Source organism: Babylonia areolata, chromosome 8 (assembly GCF_041734735.1).
Source record: "Babylonia areolata isolate BAREFJ2019XMU chromosome 8, ASM4173473v1, whole genome shotgun sequence".
NCBI lineage: Eukaryota > Metazoa > Mollusca > Gastropoda > Neogastropoda > Buccinidae > Babylonia > Babylonia areolata.
The window spans coordinates 49976940-49999121 of record NC_134883.1 but is presented as its reverse complement, the minus strand read 5'-3'; the positions used below and the strand labels follow the sequence as shown (position 1 = coordinate 49999121).

Here is a 22182-nt window from a genome sequence, read left to right as displayed (position 1 = left end):
AACAGATCTATGGGGTTCCACATCAAACCAAACCAAAAAAAACACAAAACCATTAATACTTATGCTAATTATACTACTAATACTCATAATACTAACAAATAATAATAAACATCAAAAAAGAAAATCATAGAAAACAACAACAGCATAAAGAAAAAATGTGTGTTTATGTCAACAGATGTAAAGTAAGAAAGTAAAAATAAATAAATAAATAAACAGATAAAACGAAAGCAACGAAGACAGAGAAAAACAAAAACAACCCCGCCCAAATACACATATACATTCAAAACACACATAATAACAAAAAAATCACATGATTCAACAACAACATCAAAATTGTGTGTGTGTTTTTTTGTTTTTTTTTATGCCAACAGACTTAAAGAAAGAAGGCAAAAAATATATTAAAAAAAATTAAAAAGAAGAAAGTAAGGAAAACAGCAAAATGGAAAAAAAACACAAAAAAAACAACAACCAAAAACAACTCACCTCAAATGCCCAAACACACAAATACATTCAAAACACACATAAAAACAAAACAGGAAGGAAGAAGCCAATACTCCTCTATAACTGTCAGCAGCCATTAGTTCCCCTTGCAACAAATGTATCGCACACATCACACCGGTTTTCAGCACGAACCAGACACATCATGAATATTTCAAAGGCAGAATACAACGAGGAACCTTCACCATACAAATCTGTCAGTTTTTTTAAAAATAATATATATATAATTTGTCATGCAGCTGTTAATTACAAAATCATATATGACTGGTGCAATGCATGCATAACACACTCACACACACATACGAAATTGGTCATACACATAAAGTAGTCAAATGCACATGCATACACATGCAAATGGGTCAATACACTCACACACATCAGGACACAGACACAGGTCACACTCACAGACATGCACACACACACACACACACACACACAGAGAATGTATACACACTGATAACACTCACAAAAAGACGGAGACAAGAGAGAGTGAACAAATTGTTGAACCATACCTTTTTAATGGCGCAAACAGAATAAAGCACAAAACACAAGAAATCTACGACACAATGAAGTGTTGTGCCAGAACTGGAATGCCAGTAAACCGTTCAACTAAAGTCAGTAACCTGAAATTTGATACCGACTCCTAAGGAGAAGCAAAAACTTCAGTGTTGGCACACATGACCTGAGAATAATGATATACATATTTTGATCTGTCTCCATGATGTTGATCAGTGTTTGAAAGACTTTTTTTGTTGTCGCTTTGATTTGTTGTTGTTGTTTTTTTTGCGTGTTTTTTTTTTTGCGGTTATCTTTTTTTGAGGGGGGTATGTGGGGGGGGTGGGGGGGGGGGGGGGCTTACACAAACCTGAGTTAGGCTCTCAGCACCTAGAGTACTCTCAACTGCACTTTTTTTGGTTGTTGTTTGATCAATAATTTGTTAAAAAAAAAAACAAAAAAAACAACACCCAAACAAACAAAAGAAAACAACAAAAAACAAACACACACACACAAAAAAAAACATGCAAAAATGTAATCCATAACAATGAAATACAAGCATTCTAATCCATTCCTTTTCAGCAAACAAGAAAGAATAATGGAAAGCACAACGGGGAGAGCCAGCCAGCAGAACAGCTTTCAGTTTTCTTCAACATTTCTAAAAGTGATGAAACAAGAGTGATTATGTCTCTTTCATTAGTAGGAGGAACGATGGCTTAGATTGTTCTTTTATTCTGCAGGAGTGTGCATCAGTGTGTGTGTGTGTGTGTGTGTGTGTGTGTGTGTGTGTGTGTGTGTGTGTGCACTTCATGTTTCTTAAAGCACTTAGAGCTTGATCTCTGACCAAAGGAGATCAGAGGCGCTGTATATATAAGTATCCAAGTCAAACAATCAATCCATTACAAAAAAAACACAGAAAATAGACGTTTTTGGTTATGATCAGCTGTCCATCTTGTCTGTGAAATGTCCGTATCTCTCAGGGGCGCCACCTGGTGTTGGACGAGAGCAGGCCGGTGGTCTCGGTTGCCAGGACATCTTTGGCTGATCAACAACAAAAATCAAGCAACTGCCAACAGTCATGTTAATAAAGTCATTCAACATACGTAACCGCTTTCAAGTCTAGCCTACAAACACACCTCTTTCCAACAAACCTTCCTTCCTCTGTGTAATTCAGGCAACTGGCTAACACTTGTATCAATAAACATTCGCCATAATAAACAGCTTTCAAGTCTGGCCTACAAACACACCTCTTTCCAACAAACCTTCCTTCCTCTGTGTAATTCAGGCAACTGGCTAACACTTGTATCAATAAACATTCGCCATAATAAACAGCTTTCAAGTACGGCTAAAAACACACCCCTTTTCATTACACCTTCTCCTTCCCCTTCCCAATTCTTATTCTTGTTGCTTATAGTCCAGCCAACCACACAGGGCCATATCAGGACAGTCAAACCATACAAATGCTCTATCGCATCAACACAAAACTGTCACAACTACAAAAAAAAAAAAAAAACCCACTAAGACAAACCCACAAAACAGTTCTGTTCACGACACAGTATCCCAACCATTTAGCTCCTTATGGCAATTAAGACTAGGCCATGCTGAGGACGCCAGCCATTCCGCTTAATTTACCATCCCCAGATTACAAAAAATCGTAAAAAAGGAAGAAAAAAAATTCTTCAAAGCCAAACAAAAAATACATTAAAAAGTCCCAATAGGCAAACAACACTGCAGAATGGGCAGCTAGTGCCCATCCCAGTGTTTACATCTCACTACCTGATCACCAGAGCGAAACAGCACAGATAATACATCACAGACTGCGGAAAAGAGAAAAAAAAAGTGTCAAGGCTTGCTTGAAAAAAAAGAAAGGGTAAATGAACTGGGAAGGCTGAAAAAGGAGACAACAGTGAAGACAGAAAAAATGCAGAAACAAAGAGATTAACAGAAAAGAGGACATTTCTAGCACAGAATTTCCAGAAAGCGGGGGGATGCTATTTATACTGAAAGACCCCCAGCATCCCCACAGGGGCACCCTCACCTTCCTCCATCTCTTTAATTCAAGCAACTGGCAACAGTCACCCCCATCATCCCCACAGGGGCACCCTCACCTTCCTCCATCTCTTTAATTCAAGCAACTGGCAACAGTCACCCCCACCATCCCCACAGGGGGCACCCTCACCTTCCTCCATCTCTTTAATTCAAGCAACTGGCAACAAGTCTTGTAAATAAACATCCACCATATCTAACAGCTTTCAAGTCTGGCCTGAACACAAACCTCTTTCAAATATACCTCCCTTCCCTGCCTTTTTCTGTCTGATTCAGGCAGCTAATAATAATAATAATGGTATTTATATAGCGCTGAATCTTGTGCAGAGACAAATCAAAGCACTTTCGCACCAGTCATTCACTCGCAGTTGTGTTAAACAGTTGTGTTAAATAAATAAGCATTCACCAAAGGACATTTCAAGTCTGGCCTGCAAAATATACCTCCTCCCTCTCTCCCCTCTCTATCTTTTTTCCATGAACAGTGTCTCCATCCTCATGTACACAAGTATTTAAAAAGCGTTTTGTCTTTCATCTCTTGTGATTCAGTTTGTGATTTATACATGCGTCATGACGGAGGTCTTAAGAAGCGCTTCAGAGACGGTCTGAAAGTCTCTCTGAAAGCGTTTGATATCAACCCTGACTCCTGGGAGGAATCTGCAGTGGACCGTGACAAATGGCGCGCTGCTGTGCATAAAGGCGCCAAGTTCTGCGAGGCCAACAGGACTGCTGCAGCTGTTCAGAAGAGGCAGGCCAGAAAGTCACGGGCAATGGTATGCCTGTCTTTGTCTGCCCCAACTGTCAGCGAACATTTCGTGCGCAGATTGGACTATTCAGCCATCTGCGCATTCACAGATAGATTCATGAGCATCCTCCCCCCCACCCCACCACCACCCTCCCCCCATCCCCCAGCTGGATGACAACGATGGTCATCATCGATCTCGATGGACACACACCACCACCAATACATGTGTGCTAATGTCTGTTGTGGAAGAGCTTTGGTTTGTCTCTGCACAAATTTCAGCAACAAAAAAAAAGGCTCTCTGGATTATTCATTCAATGGTAGCTAATCAGCAAGTCATGACAGAAGCACTAAGCCATGATGGTTTGGAGTTTGTCTGTTTTTGTCTTTTTTAAAAGACGAAAAGTTACAGCACGTGTATACTGTTTACTGTTCACCCAATCCCCAACATCAGTGAGATTTCAGTCGATCACTTGTTAGAAATATAACAGGGCAATTTCCTGTTCACACAAACACACATCTGATGAAAAAGGCATAGGACAGTATTCTTTCAACACAGTAATTACAGGATTTACACACACACAGACACACACACACATTAACACATGCTAACACACACTGAAACATGCACACACAATCATCTGGTGAAAAAGGCATAGACAGTCTATTCTTTCAAGTCAGTGATTATATAATGGTCTAGTTTGTTCCAGTAGTTGGATAATTTAGACTAAACAAATGTTCAAAATATTTCATTTGATCTTTTACTTATCTGGAGTCTAAAATCACAAACGTCAGCGTGGTGAATAACAAATGAATCAGAACTCACTGCGTTCTTTCAGCCCCTTGCCAAAGTTCTTGTACACCATCAGCAGTTCATACATCAGTATGATCCACACGAACAGGGCTATCGTCACTGGAACGTTAACATCGTCATCGTCATCATCACCATCAGCAGTTCATACATCAGTATGATCCACACGAACAGGGCTATCGTCACTGGAACGTTAACATCGTCATCATCATCATCATCACCATCAGCAGTTCATACATCAGTATGATCCACACGAACAGGGCTATCGTCACTGGAACGTTAACAACGTCATCGTCATCATCACCATCAGCAGTTCATACATCAGTATGATCCACACGAACAGGGCTATCGTCACTGGAACGTTAACAACGTCATCGTCATCATCACCATCAGCAGTTCATACATCAGTATGATCCACACGAACAGGGCTATCGTCACTGGAACGTTAACATCGTCATCGTCATCATCATCATCTGCAGTTCATTCATCAGTATGATCCACACAAATAGGGCTATCATCATGGGATTATCATCATCATCATCATCATCATCATCATCTGCAGTTCATACATCAGTATCATCCACACGAACAGGGCTATCGTCACTAGAACAACATCATCATCGTCATCGTCATCATCAACAGTTCATACATCAGTATCATCTACACGAACAGGGCTATCATCACTGGAACAACATCATCATCTGCAGTTCATTCATCAGTATGATCCACACAAATAGGGCTATCCTCACTGGAACGTTATCATCGTCATCATCATCATCATCTGCAGTTCATACATCAGTATCATCCACACGAACAGGGCTATCGTCACTGGAACAACATCATCATCGTCATCATCAACAACGTCATCATCATCTACAGTTCATGCATCAGTATCATCCACATGAACAGGGCTGAAATGAAATGGTGCTTAGAGCCTCGCCGACCACTAAGGCCATCTCAAGGCTATCACCACGTTAATACCTACTACAAGGGTAAAAAAGCAAACAATAAAAACAAGTCACCACTTTAAGCCTTCCACTCAAAGTTTAAAAAACCTTCCATAGTTTAAAACCTTCAAATCTGATTAAAAATGTTCACTTCTTTCAAGAAGTCCATCAGCACCCAGGGAGGGACATCACGAAACAAGGTCTTCAAAGAAACTGCCGTGTAATGTCTGTGTCTAACGTCATGCAGATCCCAACAGTCAAGGAGCACGTGTTTCACAGTGAGAGGCTCATCACAGGGAATACATCGAGGGGCCTCTTCCCCCTTCAACAAGTAAGAATGAGTAAAAAAAAAAAAAAAGTGTGCCCCGCATGCAGTCTGCACATCACAGACTCCTCCTTTCTGTTCTTCACCCCCGAAGGGAGGATGAACAGGGCTATTGTCTCTGGAACATCATTATCTGCATCTCATACATCAGTATCATCCACACCAGCTATCATCGCAAGAACATCATCACGCAGACATCAATGACACTGATGCGTTGTCATCATAATCATCACCATCATCATATGCAGTTCATACATCAGTTTCATCCACACCAGCTATCATTGCTAGAACATCATTACACTGACATCATTAATGACACTGATGCGTCATCATAATCATCATCATGATCATTACTGCTTACAGGGCTATATCTGGGCTGAAAACTCCATCAATACTCATCCCGTTTGTTGGAAAAACAAAAACAGAAAACAGTTGGAAATGAAAATCGGGCACAAGTACAGACATGTTCATGTACAAAAAACCCAATGATACGCCTGTGTCATTGACTATTCAGTTAATTTCTTATCGTCGTACTGGCCAGATTCCATCTCTGCCTTTCGCTCTACACTAAAAAAAAAAACAAGACTCACTGGCAAATTAAGTCCCCTAGCATTAATTACAGAGTAATTTCCCTTTTTAACTATCTGCACTAAAAAAGTTTGCAAAATAAATAAAACTTCCATGCTTAGCAAAAGAAGTTCCTGTTTGAACAAAAAATGGTAATGACTGCTCTTGTTGTTGTGTCAGAATATCAGATCAAAGTGCCAAGTTTAGAGAATACAAAAAATATAACAGTAAAAGCAGTTTGCATATAATTAGGCTTCATTTTTTTTTTTTTTTTTTTGGTGCCCATCCCAGAGGTGCAATATTGTTTTAAACAAGATGATTGGAAAGAACTGAATTTTTCCTATTTTTGTGCCTAATTTGGTGTCAACTGACAAAGTATTTGCAGAGAAAATGTCCAATGTTAAAGTTTACACAAGTGAGTCAAAAAACCTCATCTTATCAAAACCTGTCTGTAAGCACTCTCGGTTTCCTTCTCCTCCAACACTAACCATGCCTGTCAGCTCACTTTGTATGCACGACAAATGAGAGAGGGAGAGGTGGGAAGGGGGATGGAGGAGTGGTCATGAATCACTCCTGTAATTTGTAACTTTTTCTTTCACGTAACGCGTCCGACAACGTCAAGGAATGGACCAAAATGACGATGCCAGATCTCCTCACGACAGCTGCCAACAGAACGGCGTGGCGAGCTATGACATCTTCCTCATGTCCCCCCAACGACCCCAGCAGTCCAGGGAATGAGTGAATGAGTGAGTGAACACGCCCTGAGCTCTTAGCGAGGGCGCTATACAAATGTACATTATTATTATCATCATTATTATCATCATTATCATTATATATCACTACAATATTTCTTTTCATCTGCCACATCAATATGTTTTTGATGTCAGTATCAGTATCAGTAGCTCAAGGAGGCATCACTGCGTTCGGTCAAATCCATATACGCTACACCACATCTGCCAAGCAGATGCCTGACCAGCAGCATAACCCAACGCGTTTAGTCAGGCCTTTGATGTCACAAGCTACCAACATAGATTTTCTGCTTCTTCTTCGTTCGTGGACTGCAACTCCCACGTTCATTCGTATGCACATGACTGGGCTTTTACATGAATGACCCTTTTTACCCCGCCATGCAGGCAGCCATACTCAGTTTTTGGGGGTCGCTATGATCTGATATCACAAACTACCAACACAGCATGTGAAGCGGCACCTAAGGACTGACCTAACCCCGGTGTGGAGAAAATGCGAGTTCTTACCAGCAGCCAGCAGCGAGTAGGTCAGGGTGGTACTGGGCTCTGTGTCCTGTAAGATCTCTGTGTACACCTGACGACAAGGCAATGCTAGGAGTTGATTTCATGTACGCACAGAGGGAGCATCCAAACATTACAGACATGCAACTTTTACACACACCGTAAAAACAAAAGGTGTCAAAAGATATAACAAACAAAAAGAACCCAAGTGGGCATACACAAATGATTATGTAGTTCGGTTTTATGTAGCTACGATCAATATCTGTGCACTCTTGGTGTCATCTGTGTATTCTTGATCTATTCCTGATGTTATTTGTGTATTCTTAATGTTATCTATCTAATGTTTTCTATCTAAAATTACGTTTAAATAACATACTTACTGTGACCCAACTAGTGCAGACTCTGGCAGAGGTCTGACATTCCTGTCCTGTGCAAACTACTATCCGCCTATGCGGAGAAAACGAAAGTAACTACGGCCGATAACCTCCCGGAAGTAAGTAACCTCCCCTTTGTCCCGCTAGTTAGCGCCCTCTTTTTCCGGCAGCCATCATGACTCCTGTTCCTGTGCTCTTCATATGGCTAAGTTTTTTCGTATGTCTGTCGATTCTCTGGCGTTCTTGTTATTTGTCAAATTATGTCTCAGGTCACATAATTATGTAGCTCGACCGGGCGATCGCGCTAAAATTAAGGCGCGATCGCAATCGATTCGCCGACACTCTGGGCCCTTTCATCCTCCTCATCACAATCATCACCAGTCCACTCACCTCCACCACCTTGTACACATAGTAACCAGGCTTGGCAAGGCCGATGACGGCAAAAGCGATCGCTCCGTGCCTCCATTCTCTCCTCAACTGGCAGACAAAAAGACAGAACAAAAATACGAATACATCTTCAAAAAGTGATTGCCAACAAAAGTAATCGCCTCGTGCCTCCATTCTCTCCTCAACTGGCAGACAAAAAGACAGAACAAAAATACGAATACATCTTCAAAATGTGACTGACAACAAAAGTAATCGCCTCGTACTTCCACTCTCTCCTCAATGGCAGACAAAAAGAATGAACATAACACATACATCTTCAAAAAGTGATCGATAGCAAAATGATTGCCCTGCACAAGCCAGTCTCTCCTCAACTGTCAACCAATAATAATAATAATAATAATAATAATGCTATTTATACAGCGCTGAATCTTGTGCAGAGACAAATCAAAGCGCTTTCGCACCAGTCATTCACACGCATGCATAACTCTAAAACTGTAGAAACTAAAGACAAGGAAGAGGCAGGCAAGGGAGGCTATTTTGGGAAGAGGTGGGTTTTAAGGCCAGACTTGAAAGAGCTGAGTGTGGAGACTTGACGAAGCGAAAGAGGAAGTTCATTCCAATTGCAAGGTCCTGAGACAGAGAAAAACGGCGGCCAACAGTCAAGTGTTTGAACCAAACAGAAGAACAAAAACCTGTACATCTTCAAAAAGTGACTGACAGCAAAAACAATCGCCCTGTCCTTCCATTCTCCCCTCAGTTGGCAGACAAAAAAGACAGAACAAAAAAACTTGTTTACAACTTCAAAAAGTGATGGACAGAAAAAGCGATTGCTCCATGTCTCCATTCTCTCCTCAACTGGCGGCCGGAAAGAAAGAACATCATCATCAATATAAACAAAACAGTCTCAAAGTCTGTGGCCTTTCATGCCCTGCTCTCATGGTGACCTCAGTTTCGACACCCCTCCACTTCCATGCTTGGGGCGAGTCCTGTCAATGTCGTCAGTGTCGGCAGATTCATGGGGGGCTGTTGTTTGAGGGACGTGGTGGCGGTCTCCACTCTGGGAGGGACGCTCACTCAGTCTGGCTCCGCGACTAAGCCATTATTGTCGTTAGTAGGGGGCTTAGTAGGTGGTGTCCTAAATACGTTAGATCAGAACAGGCACCACTGAACACCACCAAAGTGACTCAGCAGCAGTGCATGGTCTCCTCTGGTGTGTGGCCTCCTGGCGACATAACACTGATGGTTCCCTGTGGACTGCCAACGCTGGAACTGCGACGGACGAACCCGGGTGTGGCTGTGTATGGGGGAAATCTAAATGAGCGGTGTGGGAGTAATTCCATTGAAACAGTGCAGATGATGGGGCAGCAAAAAAAAAAAAAAAAAAAAAAAAGAAAAAGAACAAAAATACATACATCTTTAAAACGTGACTGACAGCAAATGTGACTGCCCCATGCCTCCATTCTCTACTTGGCTGTCAACCAAACAGCAGAAGAAATTCATGTACACATCTTCAAAACGTGATTGACAGAAAAAGTTATCGCCCCGTGCTTCGATTCTCGTCTCAACTGGCTGTCAAAAAGAAAGAAAAAAAACACATTGATCTTCAAAAAGTGATCGACAGCAAAAGCAAATATACCCTGTGCCTTCATTCTGTCCTCAACTGGCAGAGAAAAATACACCTTCAATAAGTGACTGACAGCAATGCATATGTGTGTATGCATATGTGTGTGTGTGTGTGTCAATATGCATGTTTGTGTACGCATGCATGTGTGTTCGTACATGTGCCTGCTTGCACACACGAGTATAAGTGTGTAAATGTGATGCACACATACGAGTCAGTATGAAAAACATAACGTGCATGCATGAGCGTCGGAGTCAGAACATAACGTGCACGTGTGAGCGATAAGTGTGGAAGCGAGGCGCGCATTACCATGACCCATCCCAGCAGGCACCAGAGGATGGAGAAGGGCACCCCCACGCCTACTGACACCCACTCCAGCAGCGACACCGACGTCCCGTCCTCCAGTGCCAGAACCACCAGACTCATCTGCAGGCAGAGCAAGTCATCACTGATTGGATTGCCGGTCGGGGGTGGGGGGGTGGGGATGGGGGAGGAGTTTGCAGAGCAAGTCATCACTGATTGGATTGCCGGTCAGAGGGGGTGTGGGGATGGGGGAGGAGTTTGCAGAGCAAGTCATCACTGATTGGATTGCCGGTCAGGGGGGGTGTGGGGATGGGGGAGGAGTTTGCAGAGCAAGTCATCACTGATTGGATTGCCGGTCAGGGGTGTGTGTGTGTGGATGGGGGAGGAGTTTGCAGAGCAAGTCATCACTGATTGGATTGCCGGTCAGAGGGGGTGTGGGGATGGGGGAGGAGTTTGCAGAGCAAGTCATCACTGATTGGATTGCCGGTCAGGGGGGGTGTGGGGATGGGGGAGGAGTTTGCAGAGCAAGTCATCACTGATTGGATTGCCGGTCAGGGGGGTGTGGGGATGGGGGAGGAGTTTGCAGAGCAAGTCATCACTGATTGGATTGCCAGTCAGGGGGGGTGTGGGGATGGGGGAGGAGTTTGCAGAGCAAGTCATCACTGATTGGATTGCCAGTCAAGGGGGTGTGAGGATGGGGGAGGAGTTTGCAGAGCAAGTCATCACTGATTGGATTGCCAGTCAGGGGGGGTGTGGGGATGGGGGAGGAGTTTGCAGAGCAAGTCATCACTGATTGGATTGCCAGTCAGGGGGGTGTGGGGATGGGGGAGGAGTTTGCAGAGCAAGTCATCACTGATTGGACTGCCGGCCAGGGGGGGTGTGGGGATGGGGGAGGAGTTTGCAGAGCAAGTCATCACTGATTGGATTGCCGGTCAAGGGGGTGTGAGGATGGGGGAGGAGTTTGCAGAGCAAGTCATCACTGATTGATTGATGGTCAGGGGGGTGTGGGGATGGGGGAGGAGTTTTTTTTTTTATACAACGGCTACCAGCATTTAAAAATTTTTTTTAAATTCTTTTATATTTCACTTATCTGACAATCACCGGCACCACAAGACAGATCTGCATGCAAAAGGAATTATCAGTGTGTGTGTGTTTATTTTTTATTTTTTATTTTTTTTAATATATACATGATAGCCATCAGCGTTCTTTTATTCCATACATTTGATACAGTCAACAGCACCATAAGTTTTAGATTCACTTTCTATATGAGGCATCACCTTATCTGGACAAATAACCTATATGCTACAATATATATAAGAAAACAATAATTTCATTCTGATTATGATAATGGCTTTGGGTTTGTTTTTTTTTGTTTTTGTTTTTTTCAATTCTTTTGTGATAATGTGACCAATGACAATAATACCTCAAATTACTATGCGCTCAAGATATAATAGAGAACAGACCCTTGGAAAAAAAACAAAAACAGTGGTAGCTGTGATTGTCACAGTACTGAGCGGAGGTAATGACAAAGAGTTGTAGCAGTGGTGAAAGCTGGAACTGTACATGCACATACAGACACCCCCCCCACACCCCCCCACATTCCCCCACCCACCCCCACCCCCGCCCCCCCACATCCCACCCCCCCATGCACACTCACACACACAATTACATGTCACTGACATTCAAATTTAACTCACTGTCGCCTGAAGATCAAATTTCAGGAGGCATGAGAAGATGGCTGCTTGTCGATACAGACCTGCAACAAAAAACATCGTTTCATTTCATCAGACACACAAATAACAAAATCCCAGATGTCTTCACATTTTTATCTGATCTTCTTTTCATTGACTGGAAGCAAACTTCACAGCTGAAGATCTGCTCTGTTGTAGTTTCTGGGGGGATATTTTGCATATGCAGCTTTTTCTTTTCTTTTTTTAATTCCCACCGTTATGATAGGTATAATCTATCTTCAGGTGTACTGCATTCTGTGTGAATACATGTGATCCATACCATCCGTTTATGGCAAGCCAAACAAAGAATTTAGAAAATCCTAGAGGAACAGTAGTTACGAAACATGAACAAACCCAGCTGAAGTTGGAAAAACAGCACCTATGTAACCAGAAAGCCTATGAAGATCTAACTATGGTACAGAAATCGAAATAGTATGGGCACATCTGTTTTGGTTTTGGTTTTTGTTGTGTTTTTTGTTTGTTTGTTTTTTTGCTGCCCCATCATCTGCACCGTTTCAGTGGCATTACTCCCACACCGCTCATTTAGATTCCCCCATACATGGCCACACCCGGGTTCGTCCTTCGCAGTTCCAGCGTAGGCAGTCCACAGGGAACCATCGATGTTAGGTCGCCAGGAGGCCACACACCAGAGGAGACCCTGCACTGCTGCTGAGTCACTTCCATGGTGTTCAGTCTGTTTTGGGTTTTTTTTTGTCATAGCAAAAACTAACAAGTGAGTAGAAATAGAATGGAACTATTATGGTGGTGATGATGTTCAAGAGAAGACAATAACATCCCATGCAAGGGAGAAAACAAAATCAAACAAAACCAACGACTTACCATTATCTATTCAGTTCATACTATACTTCATACATGCTTCAACAATCACTTTACAACAGGCACACCAAATCTGACTACAATCACTTTACAACAGGCACACCAAATTTTACTACAATCCATTCACAAAAATTCTGCCGATTATTCTTCTGACTCGACCCTCTCTCAACCTTCAAATGCTTGAAAATTACTTGGTGTGGTGAAAGGCTTCAGTTTTACTTGGGATGAAATGGGTTAACTGCTGCCGTGTTCATACACAACCAGCTAAAAACTACATACAAAACCCAATCACACATATGCGTGTATGCATGTACACATACATACACACACACTCAACATATCCACTCCGGCCACATTTCCCATATCCAGTTCATTGAACTAACACCCACCTTCTACCCCTCTCCCCCTTCGTTTAATCTTTTTATTTTTATTCTTCTTTTTTTTTTTTTTAAGCTAAAAATGCTCTGAGTGAACAGACATAAAATCAATGAATGAAGAACAACTCACAAAACCCAACTCCATTAACTATTAACATCCACAAAAACACACACACACACACACACACACACACAACCCCCCCTCCTCCCCTCGCCTCCCCACCCACACCCCACAACCTCCCCCCCCTCCATCCTCACCTCCCCTCACACACACACACACACACACACACACACACACACACACACAAACTCACTCTGCAGAAACTGCGAAGCGCCGACTATGCGGAACTCCAGAAAGCCAAACTCTCTGGACACCAGCCAGGCAATGACGATGTTGGGAGGCGCCATGATGCACGCCACGATCAGACGGGCCTGAATCAAATCAAATCATCTTGTTTCCAGCCAAGCTGACTGTATGTTTGCATTTCCATAAACCACTCAACACTGACAGGGATTAATGTGTGAATTTGATTTTTTTTTCTCTTTTGTATGTGTATACTGGATATCTGCCGACCTGGGCAGCTGGGAGAATCTACACTGTGCGCAAATACTGGGATTGAACCCAGACCCGCAGACTGAAAATCTAACACTTTATTCATTTGGCTTTTGCACCCTTTAGACAGCTGAAACCGAGTCAGTTCCAGTTTCTCAAGGAGGCGTCACTGCGTTTGGACAAATCCATACATGCTACACCTTACCTGCTAGGCAAATGTCTGACCAGCAGCATCACCCAGCACATTGAGCCCTTGAGTTTATGCATCATTTTATAATGTGTACCTATCCGAGTGGAATTCATCAACAGAATTCAACCACAGGACAACACTTATATCGCCATGGGATCTTTTTCAGTGCTCCGAGTGCTTGTTGAACATGGGACCTCAGGTCATTGTTCCTTCCAAATGACTAAAGTAATCCGCGTGTGTGGGGTGGGTGGGGGTGGGGTGGGGGGGTGCAGGTGTGTGCTGATTATCTGGTTGCGGTTTTCCGCAATTTATCTTTATTCTTATCTTATCTGTCTATTATAATCAATGTGCACAGTATAGTAGGCTATGTTTATAATTATATTCAAATAATGTTTCTTAATTCTTTCTGTTTTTACATTAAGAATACTAGTTATTACCTGCAGTGTGTTGATGTATGTATGAAACAGTGTATGTGATATTTTTTTTCATTTGTATCTTCGTAATATTAGTAAAAGCTGTTGTTGACTTTTACAGTTATGGTCCCCATGTAGTTTACTTGTCTATGTTGTGATAATGCACCTGACCAAATTTCTCCAGTTGGAGATAATAAAGTTATTCTTTTCTTATCTTATCTTAAACACTTGATTTTCCAGTCAGCTGAAACTGAAGCTCAGGTCAGCCACAGTTTAAGCGAAAGGTACAACCACATTAATAAGTTGTCAAAATGAACACTGCAGAGAGCCAGGGCAACAACAACAACAACAAAAAAAGAAAGAAAAAAGAAAGGCCAGTCACCCCAAAAGCACACAAATTACAGCAGTTTTCATGCTCTCCTTTTCTTTTTTGAATTTCACTTTCACTTCTTTCAGTCTACGTTTCAATGAAGGCATCTACTACTGTGCATGCTTCGAAAAATCCAGTATTGGCTTATATATAGAATGACATAAGCTTACAATCTGGCCAACAGCAAAGTGAGAGCAGTATGATCAATGGTTTCTCCACCGCAATGAGAAATCGTTTAAAACTTAGTCTTTCGTGAAGGAGTATGCCTCTCAAACTAGGAGGCAAAATTGCACTGCCTCTTAGTGCTGCAACCTTGGGGGGCAAGTTGGCCTTTGGGAACCATCCCAACATTAACTGTAACTCAAACCCTCCAAGACACTCTCCGCTATAAATTCTAGCCCAGATAGGACAGCAGATGCCTCCTCTGCTGTTCCGGTGATCATAGTCGGACAGGACTGACTATCACACAGAGAAAAACCCATGAACTCTACTGTGTTTTGTTGTTGTTGTTGTTTAAAGATACAGGGTACCTCTTTACCATTGATGAATAATACCTGGAGGCTAATTCACATTTTTGTTTGTTTTTTTTGTTTGTTGTTTTTGGGGAGGGGGGGCCTTGGTGGGGGGGGGGGTGGAGGAAGGAGGGGAAGAGAGAGATGGTGGATGACAGATGGTAAAGAAATGATATATACTTCTGAGCCTTGTCCAAGGTATCCATGAGTATAGGTTGGGCCCTATGATCAAAACTCTGATGAGCTACATTTAACACCCTCCCCCCCCCCAAAAAAATAGGCTTAAAAGTTACATATGTATTTCAGGACTATTGGCCGCTGTAGCTGCCTTTGAGGCAACAGCTGCAAGGTTTGAAAACTTCACAGACATCACAGCGTCATATTTTCATAGCAACATTATCGGAAACCAAGGCATGATCCACAATTTGTACAATAACTACTCTGCTGTCATCGAAAGTGTAATGTTGCATCAGACATTTTTCCTCTATCCTTTTCATGTATGTGTGGGTTTTCAAAAATAATATATATATACTTCAGATTTTTTTTTTTTTTTTTTTTTTTTTTGCTTTGTCATTTTGTAATGGCTAGACTTAGAGGATTTGCTTAACTATGCTGTTTTACTCCACTATTTAGCCATTTAAAGTGAAGAAGAAAAAAATGTCCATGCATTTAAAAAAAAAAAAAATTTTCCTTTGATCTGTGTTCCAGGAGTGAGAGGAAGGGAGGTGGGTGAGGAGGGGCTTGTGCATGAGTTTGTGTGTGTGTGTGTGTGTGTGTGTGTGTGTGTGTGTGTGAGTGTGTGTGTCTGTGTGTGTGTGTGTGTCTATATGTGGGCACATGCATGCGTGTCTGTGTGCCTGTATCCTGTATCACAATCACTTACTCATCAGTGAACACAACAGAACAGCCTGTGTCGACAAGGTTCTCAACTCACCAGTTTGATCTCCATGCAATATGATGCATGTTTGTGTGTATGTGGTTGGTGTGTGTATATGTGTGTGTGTGTGTGTGTGTGTGTGTGTGTGTGTGTGTGTGTGTGTGTGTGTGGTTGGTGTGTGTGTGTGTGTGTGTGGTTGGTGTGTGTGTGTGTGTGTGTGTGTGTAAGTGTGTGTGTGTGTGTGTGTGTGTGTGTGTGGTTGATGTGTGTGTGTGTGTGTGTGTGTGTGTGCACTCGTGCATGGCGTGTGCAGTGTGCAGCCTCAATGTTCAGCTTATATCAGAGGTAGGCATGAGCTTACAACTGGGCTAAGAGGCTAAGTGAGAGGTTCATCATCGATGGTTTCCCCACTGCAACGGGAAATCATTTACAGCTTAGTCGTTTGTGAAGGACCACAACTTGTCTCAAACTCGGAGGAAAGACTGCGCTGGCTCCTACTGCTGCAACCTTGGGGGGCGAGTTGGCTTTTGGGGACCGTCCCAACACTGACCGCCCTAAAGCTTTGATGGCCAAGAGAGTGGGGATGTGACTTGGGCAAGACACTCTCCACTACAATCAAACTCCAGCCCAGATAGTCAGCACGGTAGCTGCTTCCACTGCTCTTCTGTGAAGTGTTGGCCTGGAGGTAACGCATCCGCCCAGGAAGCCAGAGAGTCTCAGTGCACTGGTTCAAATCCCAAATTCGCCAGTAACTTCTCCTGCACTAGACCTTGAGTGGTGGTCTGGAGGCTAGTTATTCAGATGAGACGATAAAACAAGGTCCCGTGTGCAGCATGCACTTAGCACACGTAAAAGAACCCACAGAATTAAAAGGGTTGTTCCTGGCCAAATTCTGTTGAAAAGTCCACTTCGATAGGAAAACAAAGAAAATTGCCGGCAAGAAAAAAAACACACACAAAAATGGGTGGCGCTCTCGGTGTAGCCACGCACTCTCCCTGGGGAGAGCAGCCCGAATTTCACACAGAGAAATCTGTCGTGACAAAAAAGTGATAAATATACAATCATACGTTTACAGTGTGTGTAGCATGTTCACAAGCTTCAGTTCAGACACTGACCAGTTTGATATCGGTGCGATGGGAGGGGTTGAAGAAGGCGTACTCCAAGATGCAGTACATGAGAACGATGAAGATGGCCACCATGAGGGCGTACAGCTCGTAGACACGCTCTCTCAGCACCCCGTGCACCACGTAGAACATACAGAACGCTGCGACAGACAGACAGGGGTGGACACATAAATCATCTTCTTCGTTCATGGGCTGCAACTCCCACATTCACTTGAATGTACACGAGTGGGCTTTTATATGCATTATCCTTTTTACCCCGCCATGTAGACAGCCATACTCCATTTTCGGGGGTGTGCATGCTGGGTATGTTCTTGTTTCCATAACCCAGTGAATGCTGACATGGATTACAGGATCTTTAATGTGCGTGTTTGATCTCCTGCTTGTGTATATACATGAAAGGGGTTCAGGCACAAGCAGGTCTGCACATAATGTTGACCTGGGAGATCAGAAATATCTCCACCCTTTACCCACTAGGTGCTGTTACCAAGATTCGAACCCGGGACCCTCAGATTGAAAGTGCAAAGCTTTAACCACTTGGCTATTGCACCCGTCAGGTGACATAATAATAATAGTAATAATAATAATAATGATGATAATAATAATAACAACAGACAGTAAATGATAGTACTTGTATGGTGCAAACTCTTTGTATTATGGGCTCTAAGGGCCTCACATGAAACAATACATTTACAATTGTATACAATATTAACATACCTCCGCACATGAAAAAAACAACAAATATATAATGTGTATCGATGCACACCAAGACAATACCACAAACTGCAGATATGAACAGTCAGTCACACACACACACACACACACACACATGCACACAGAGACATACACACACACACACAAAATATGCCCTAATGATGCACATACACGCACACACGCATAGATACAGCGCATACACACACGCTTGCGCACAAACAGAATAAGCACCCACCCACAGGTGCACACACTACATGATGATTTCAGTGGAGGGTAAAGTGGGGTGCACTCTATGAGACCACTGCATTGAAAAAACAAAAAAAGAGTTCACTAAAACGGCACAAACTTACGGAGAATTGCTGATTTATTCGATTGAACAGAGCTTCATTTTCATGCTTCTAGAATGCGTAAATGTTTCACTTTAAAAACGCCAACTGTACCACGCAAGAATTAATACTACTACTACTAATAATAATGGATACTTATAGAGCACACTATCCAGAAATCTGCTCTAGGTGCTTTACAAAAACGCTTTTGTTAACGTAATACATCATATCTATGTTACATACACACACCAAAATGTGACTACACACACACACACACACACACACACACACACTGCATACATACATTTTAACATACATATGTATCTAACAGCTACCCTAACACATACACACACATAGGTACAAACTTATATAAACACACGCACACGCACACACAATACACATTCATATACATGCATGTAGTTATGTACACATACATATGTATACACATATAGTCAAGCACAGCTAACGCAAAGGAAGTGGACCTGCCACAATTGAACTTATTGCTGAGGGAAAAGGCGAGTTTTGAGACGAGATTTAAAAGATGCGAGGGAACCAGAATGACGGATGTTATCAGGGAGCTTGTTCCACGTCTTTGGCGATTGAAAAGAAAATTAGAATAGTGTGTTGGTATGAGAATACTTATACTGGAGTGGAATGAATTAATATTCTCACCATCATCGTCAACAGAACACAGGCATCAGGATGCAGAGATGCCAACCGCTGTCAAGTGTTCGTTGGACCAATCAGGAAATTTGGTAGGAACATTCTGAATTTGGTAGTCTGAACACTCAGACTCCAAGCCACATTAGAAAATGGGCACAGATGATGTTTGACTGAGATGCAACTTGATTCAGCCACGTTCTCTCTTGTTCAGGGCAAACGATTAAGCTGATTGGTCCACTCAATGCTGTTTCAATGTAAACACACGTGATTAGCTGAGCATCATCACAGGAGACCAAGGTTAGTAGTGACTGCCTTGGCCTCGGGATCGATAGATCTAGAGGCATCTAGGTAATGTTACGGCAGGAAAGCATGTGACCATGCTATGTAGTTGAAAATGAAATTGTCGAAATAATTTTGACGTTGCATAAAATTGGAACCAACTGCAATGGAGCGTAACAAAATACAGTAGATGGCATCTCTGAGGATGAGGGGTGTACCTGCGTTTGACCAGCAGCAGAATGGCGAAGACGAGTCAGGTGACGCAATATTATCATCATTTTCAAACACTCAGCTTATATCACAGACTGACACAAGTTTACAGTTGGGCACAGATTCACATAAGTTTACAGTTGGGCCAACAGCAAAGTGAGAGCTGTTTTATTAATGGTTTCTCCAATCCAATGGGAAATCATTTACACTTTCAGCTTAGTCTTTTGTGAAGGGCTATGACTCTCAAACTAGGAGGCAAAATTGCACTGGCTCTTAGTGCTGCAGCCTTGGGAGATTGTTGGCGTTTGGGAACCATCCAACTGTCCTAAAACCCTCTTGGCCGAGAGAGTGGGGATGTAACTTGGGGCAAGACACTCTCCACTGTAATCAAATTCTAGCCCAGATAGTCAGGACAACAGTTGCCTCCTCTGCTGTTCTGATGGTCATAGTCAGACACGACTGACTATCATATCACCAAGGACACGACTATCATATCATCACCAAGGACATGACTATCATATTTTCAGTCTAATATCATCATCTCAGATGAACAGACTATAAATAAATAAATGAACGAGACTATCATATCATCAACATCCTCCTCCTCATCAGAACACAGCCATGAGGAAGAGAAGCCCACCTGCATTGACCAGCAGCAGGATGGTGAAGGAGAGGTCCACAGATTTGGGCTCGTCCTGCACCACCTGCACTAGTCGCACCAGCGTCAGTGCCCCCGCTGTCACGATGTTCACCACGGAGATGGCCAGGAACAGCCACTCTCTGCCTCTCAGGCCAGCCACCGTTTTCGTCTGCACAATACATTGGTTGTTTTACGCTGTGTTGTATGTTGCGTTGCGTTGTATTGAATTATATTGTAATTTGTATTGTACTGGACTGGACTGGACTGGATTGGATTGGATTGTGTCATAATGCATTGTACTGTATGGCATCTCATCACATCATAGTACAGTGTAGTGTAGTGCAGTGTAGAATGAGCTGTAAACTCAGGGAACAATTGGCCAGACACGATTGTAACGGCACTAACAGTCTCAACCTTCAAGAAAAGACTTGACACACACTAGGCCACCCTGCCCTCACTGTACAATCCACTAAGCTTCACAAGGGAGTCCAAGCATGCCACCAAAAGTGATTTTTTTTTAACCTACAGAAAGATGAACAAGCCTATCCTGGCCTCAAACGTCTAACAGTTCAACTCCACGTAGTGTAGTGTAGTGTAGTGTAATGTAGTGTAATGTAGTGTAGTGTTGTCTATCACATATCGTATTGTAGTGTAGCATAGTACAATGTGCACTGTAGTGTAATGTACTGTAGTGTATTACAGTGAACTGTAATTCCTTTCTTGTTACAACAGATTACTGTGTGTGAACATTGGGGTGCTCTCCCCAGCTAGAGCAAACATGCATGTGAACTATGATACTTTTCACTCCATCTCTCCTTCCCCAGACAGAGCAAGGGCAGCCGGAATATTAGTTGCTACACTGTACACACATGCATACAATGCACAACACACACCTTTTGTTTTTGTCTATTCATTTATCGTTGTGTGGTATCAGTGGTATCATTTACCAGTATGTTCCAAGAACAATAATCAAAAACTTGACAAAGACCTTATCAACAAAGGGCAATTACATGAAACACACACACACACACACACACACACACACACACATTACAGTCCTGGGAAACGAATACAATCTGATCAGTGACCCCAATGACAACACAGTCAGTCTCTTTTGAGAATCCGAAAAATGAATACCAAAATCTAAAAACTGTTTTTCGAAGGTCTACATACCCTTCCCAGTGCTGTCGTTTTTGTTGGTTTTGGCGCGTCTGTGATTCCATACTTGGAATAATCGGTTGACTCGTTCAGTCGTTCTTCGGAAGGCACAGGAGGGGTAGGATTCGGTGCATCACCACCTGTTGATGCCATGGCTGTCTGCAGTTTGTCAGAACGCGACTCACTTGAATGCGTGCTCAGTCTCAAGACTGCATTCCATTGTGTTCACATGCTTGTCATCAAGAAGCATTGTTCTTCCCACACAACAAAGTGTGACCATCGCTCTTCCTTCAAGTCATGTGACTGTGTGTGTGTTTATTTGCTATTTTTAGAAATGGAAACTTAACCACGGTTTGGAGTTTGGAATCATCTTAATTGTTGTTAAAACGGCTGGCGAGAGAATAATGTTGTTTATCTTCGTCCGTTTGGTAAGAAATTGCCCAAAATCTGAACAACAACAACAAAAGAATGCAGAACAAAAATCAAATACCCGTTCAAAAATGTACAACAGAGAATGCACAACGAGTTGCGAACTTCAGTGGAACAGCCAGTCTCCAAATCAAAAGTGCGTCCACTTTTTAACTGTTCGTCTGCGACAGAGTTGTTTTGCAGGCTATTTGCCGATGACATCTGTGACAACTGACCGCACATTTCTTTCATGGTCTTTTCCCGTGATTCCTTGAAACCTGTAAGCGTGTGCATTGTATTGATCTGTCATGTTTAGTTCCTGCGTCTTAACTTTTCTTTCTTCTCATTTACTAAGAACTCATAATGTCGGTTGTTGTTGTAGTTGTAGAAGTAGCCAGTTTTACAAAGTTATGCCTTTCCACTCCGTCATATTTGACAAGTAAG

General features: G+C 42.6%; 1 protein-coding gene across 2 annotated transcripts; it reads right to left on the bottom strand.

The window, feature by feature from the left end:
* Window positions 1–1443: 1443 nt before the first annotated feature.
* On the bottom strand, window positions 1444–21630 carry LOC143285224 (uncharacterized). Of its 2 annotated transcripts, XM_076592470.1 has the most exons (10): window positions 21346–21630; window positions 20173–20341; window positions 17335–17483; window positions 13619–13736; window positions 12058–12116; window positions 10367–10483; window positions 8440–8526; window positions 7682–7748; window positions 4605–4691; window positions 1444–2034 (listed from the first exon to the last, which is right to left on the bottom strand). In XM_076592470.1, exons 1-10 carry the CDS (start codon window positions 21481–21483, stop codon window positions 1970–1972), a joined length of 1056 nt encoding a protein of 351 aa, XP_076448585.1. In that variant the 5' UTR covers window positions 21484–21630; the 3' UTR covers window positions 1444–1969. The 2 variants fall into 2 exon arrangements, with proteins under 2 accessions (XP_076448585.1, XP_076448586.1); XM_076592471.1 differs by lacking the exons at window positions 1444–2034; window positions 4605–4691 and adding an exon at window positions 4926–5026.
* Between the last annotated feature and the right edge of the window lie 552 nt (window positions 21631–22182).

Bases quoted from the DNA above. Each gene is read 5' to 3' on its own strand.
- LOC143285224 (XM_076592470.1), bottom strand. From the start codon at position 21,483: ATGGCATCAACAGGTGGTGATGCACCGAATCCTACCCCTCCTGTGCCT. The intron at 7,749-8,439 runs GTGAGTGGACTG...CCTTGTCGTCAG, and splicing joins ATGTGTACAAGGTGGTGGAG to GTGTACACAGAGATCTTACA. The intron at 2,035-4,604 runs GTGAGTTCTGAT...GTTGTTGATCAG, and splicing joins CAAGGGGCTGAAAGAACGCA to CCAAAGATGTCCTGGCAACC.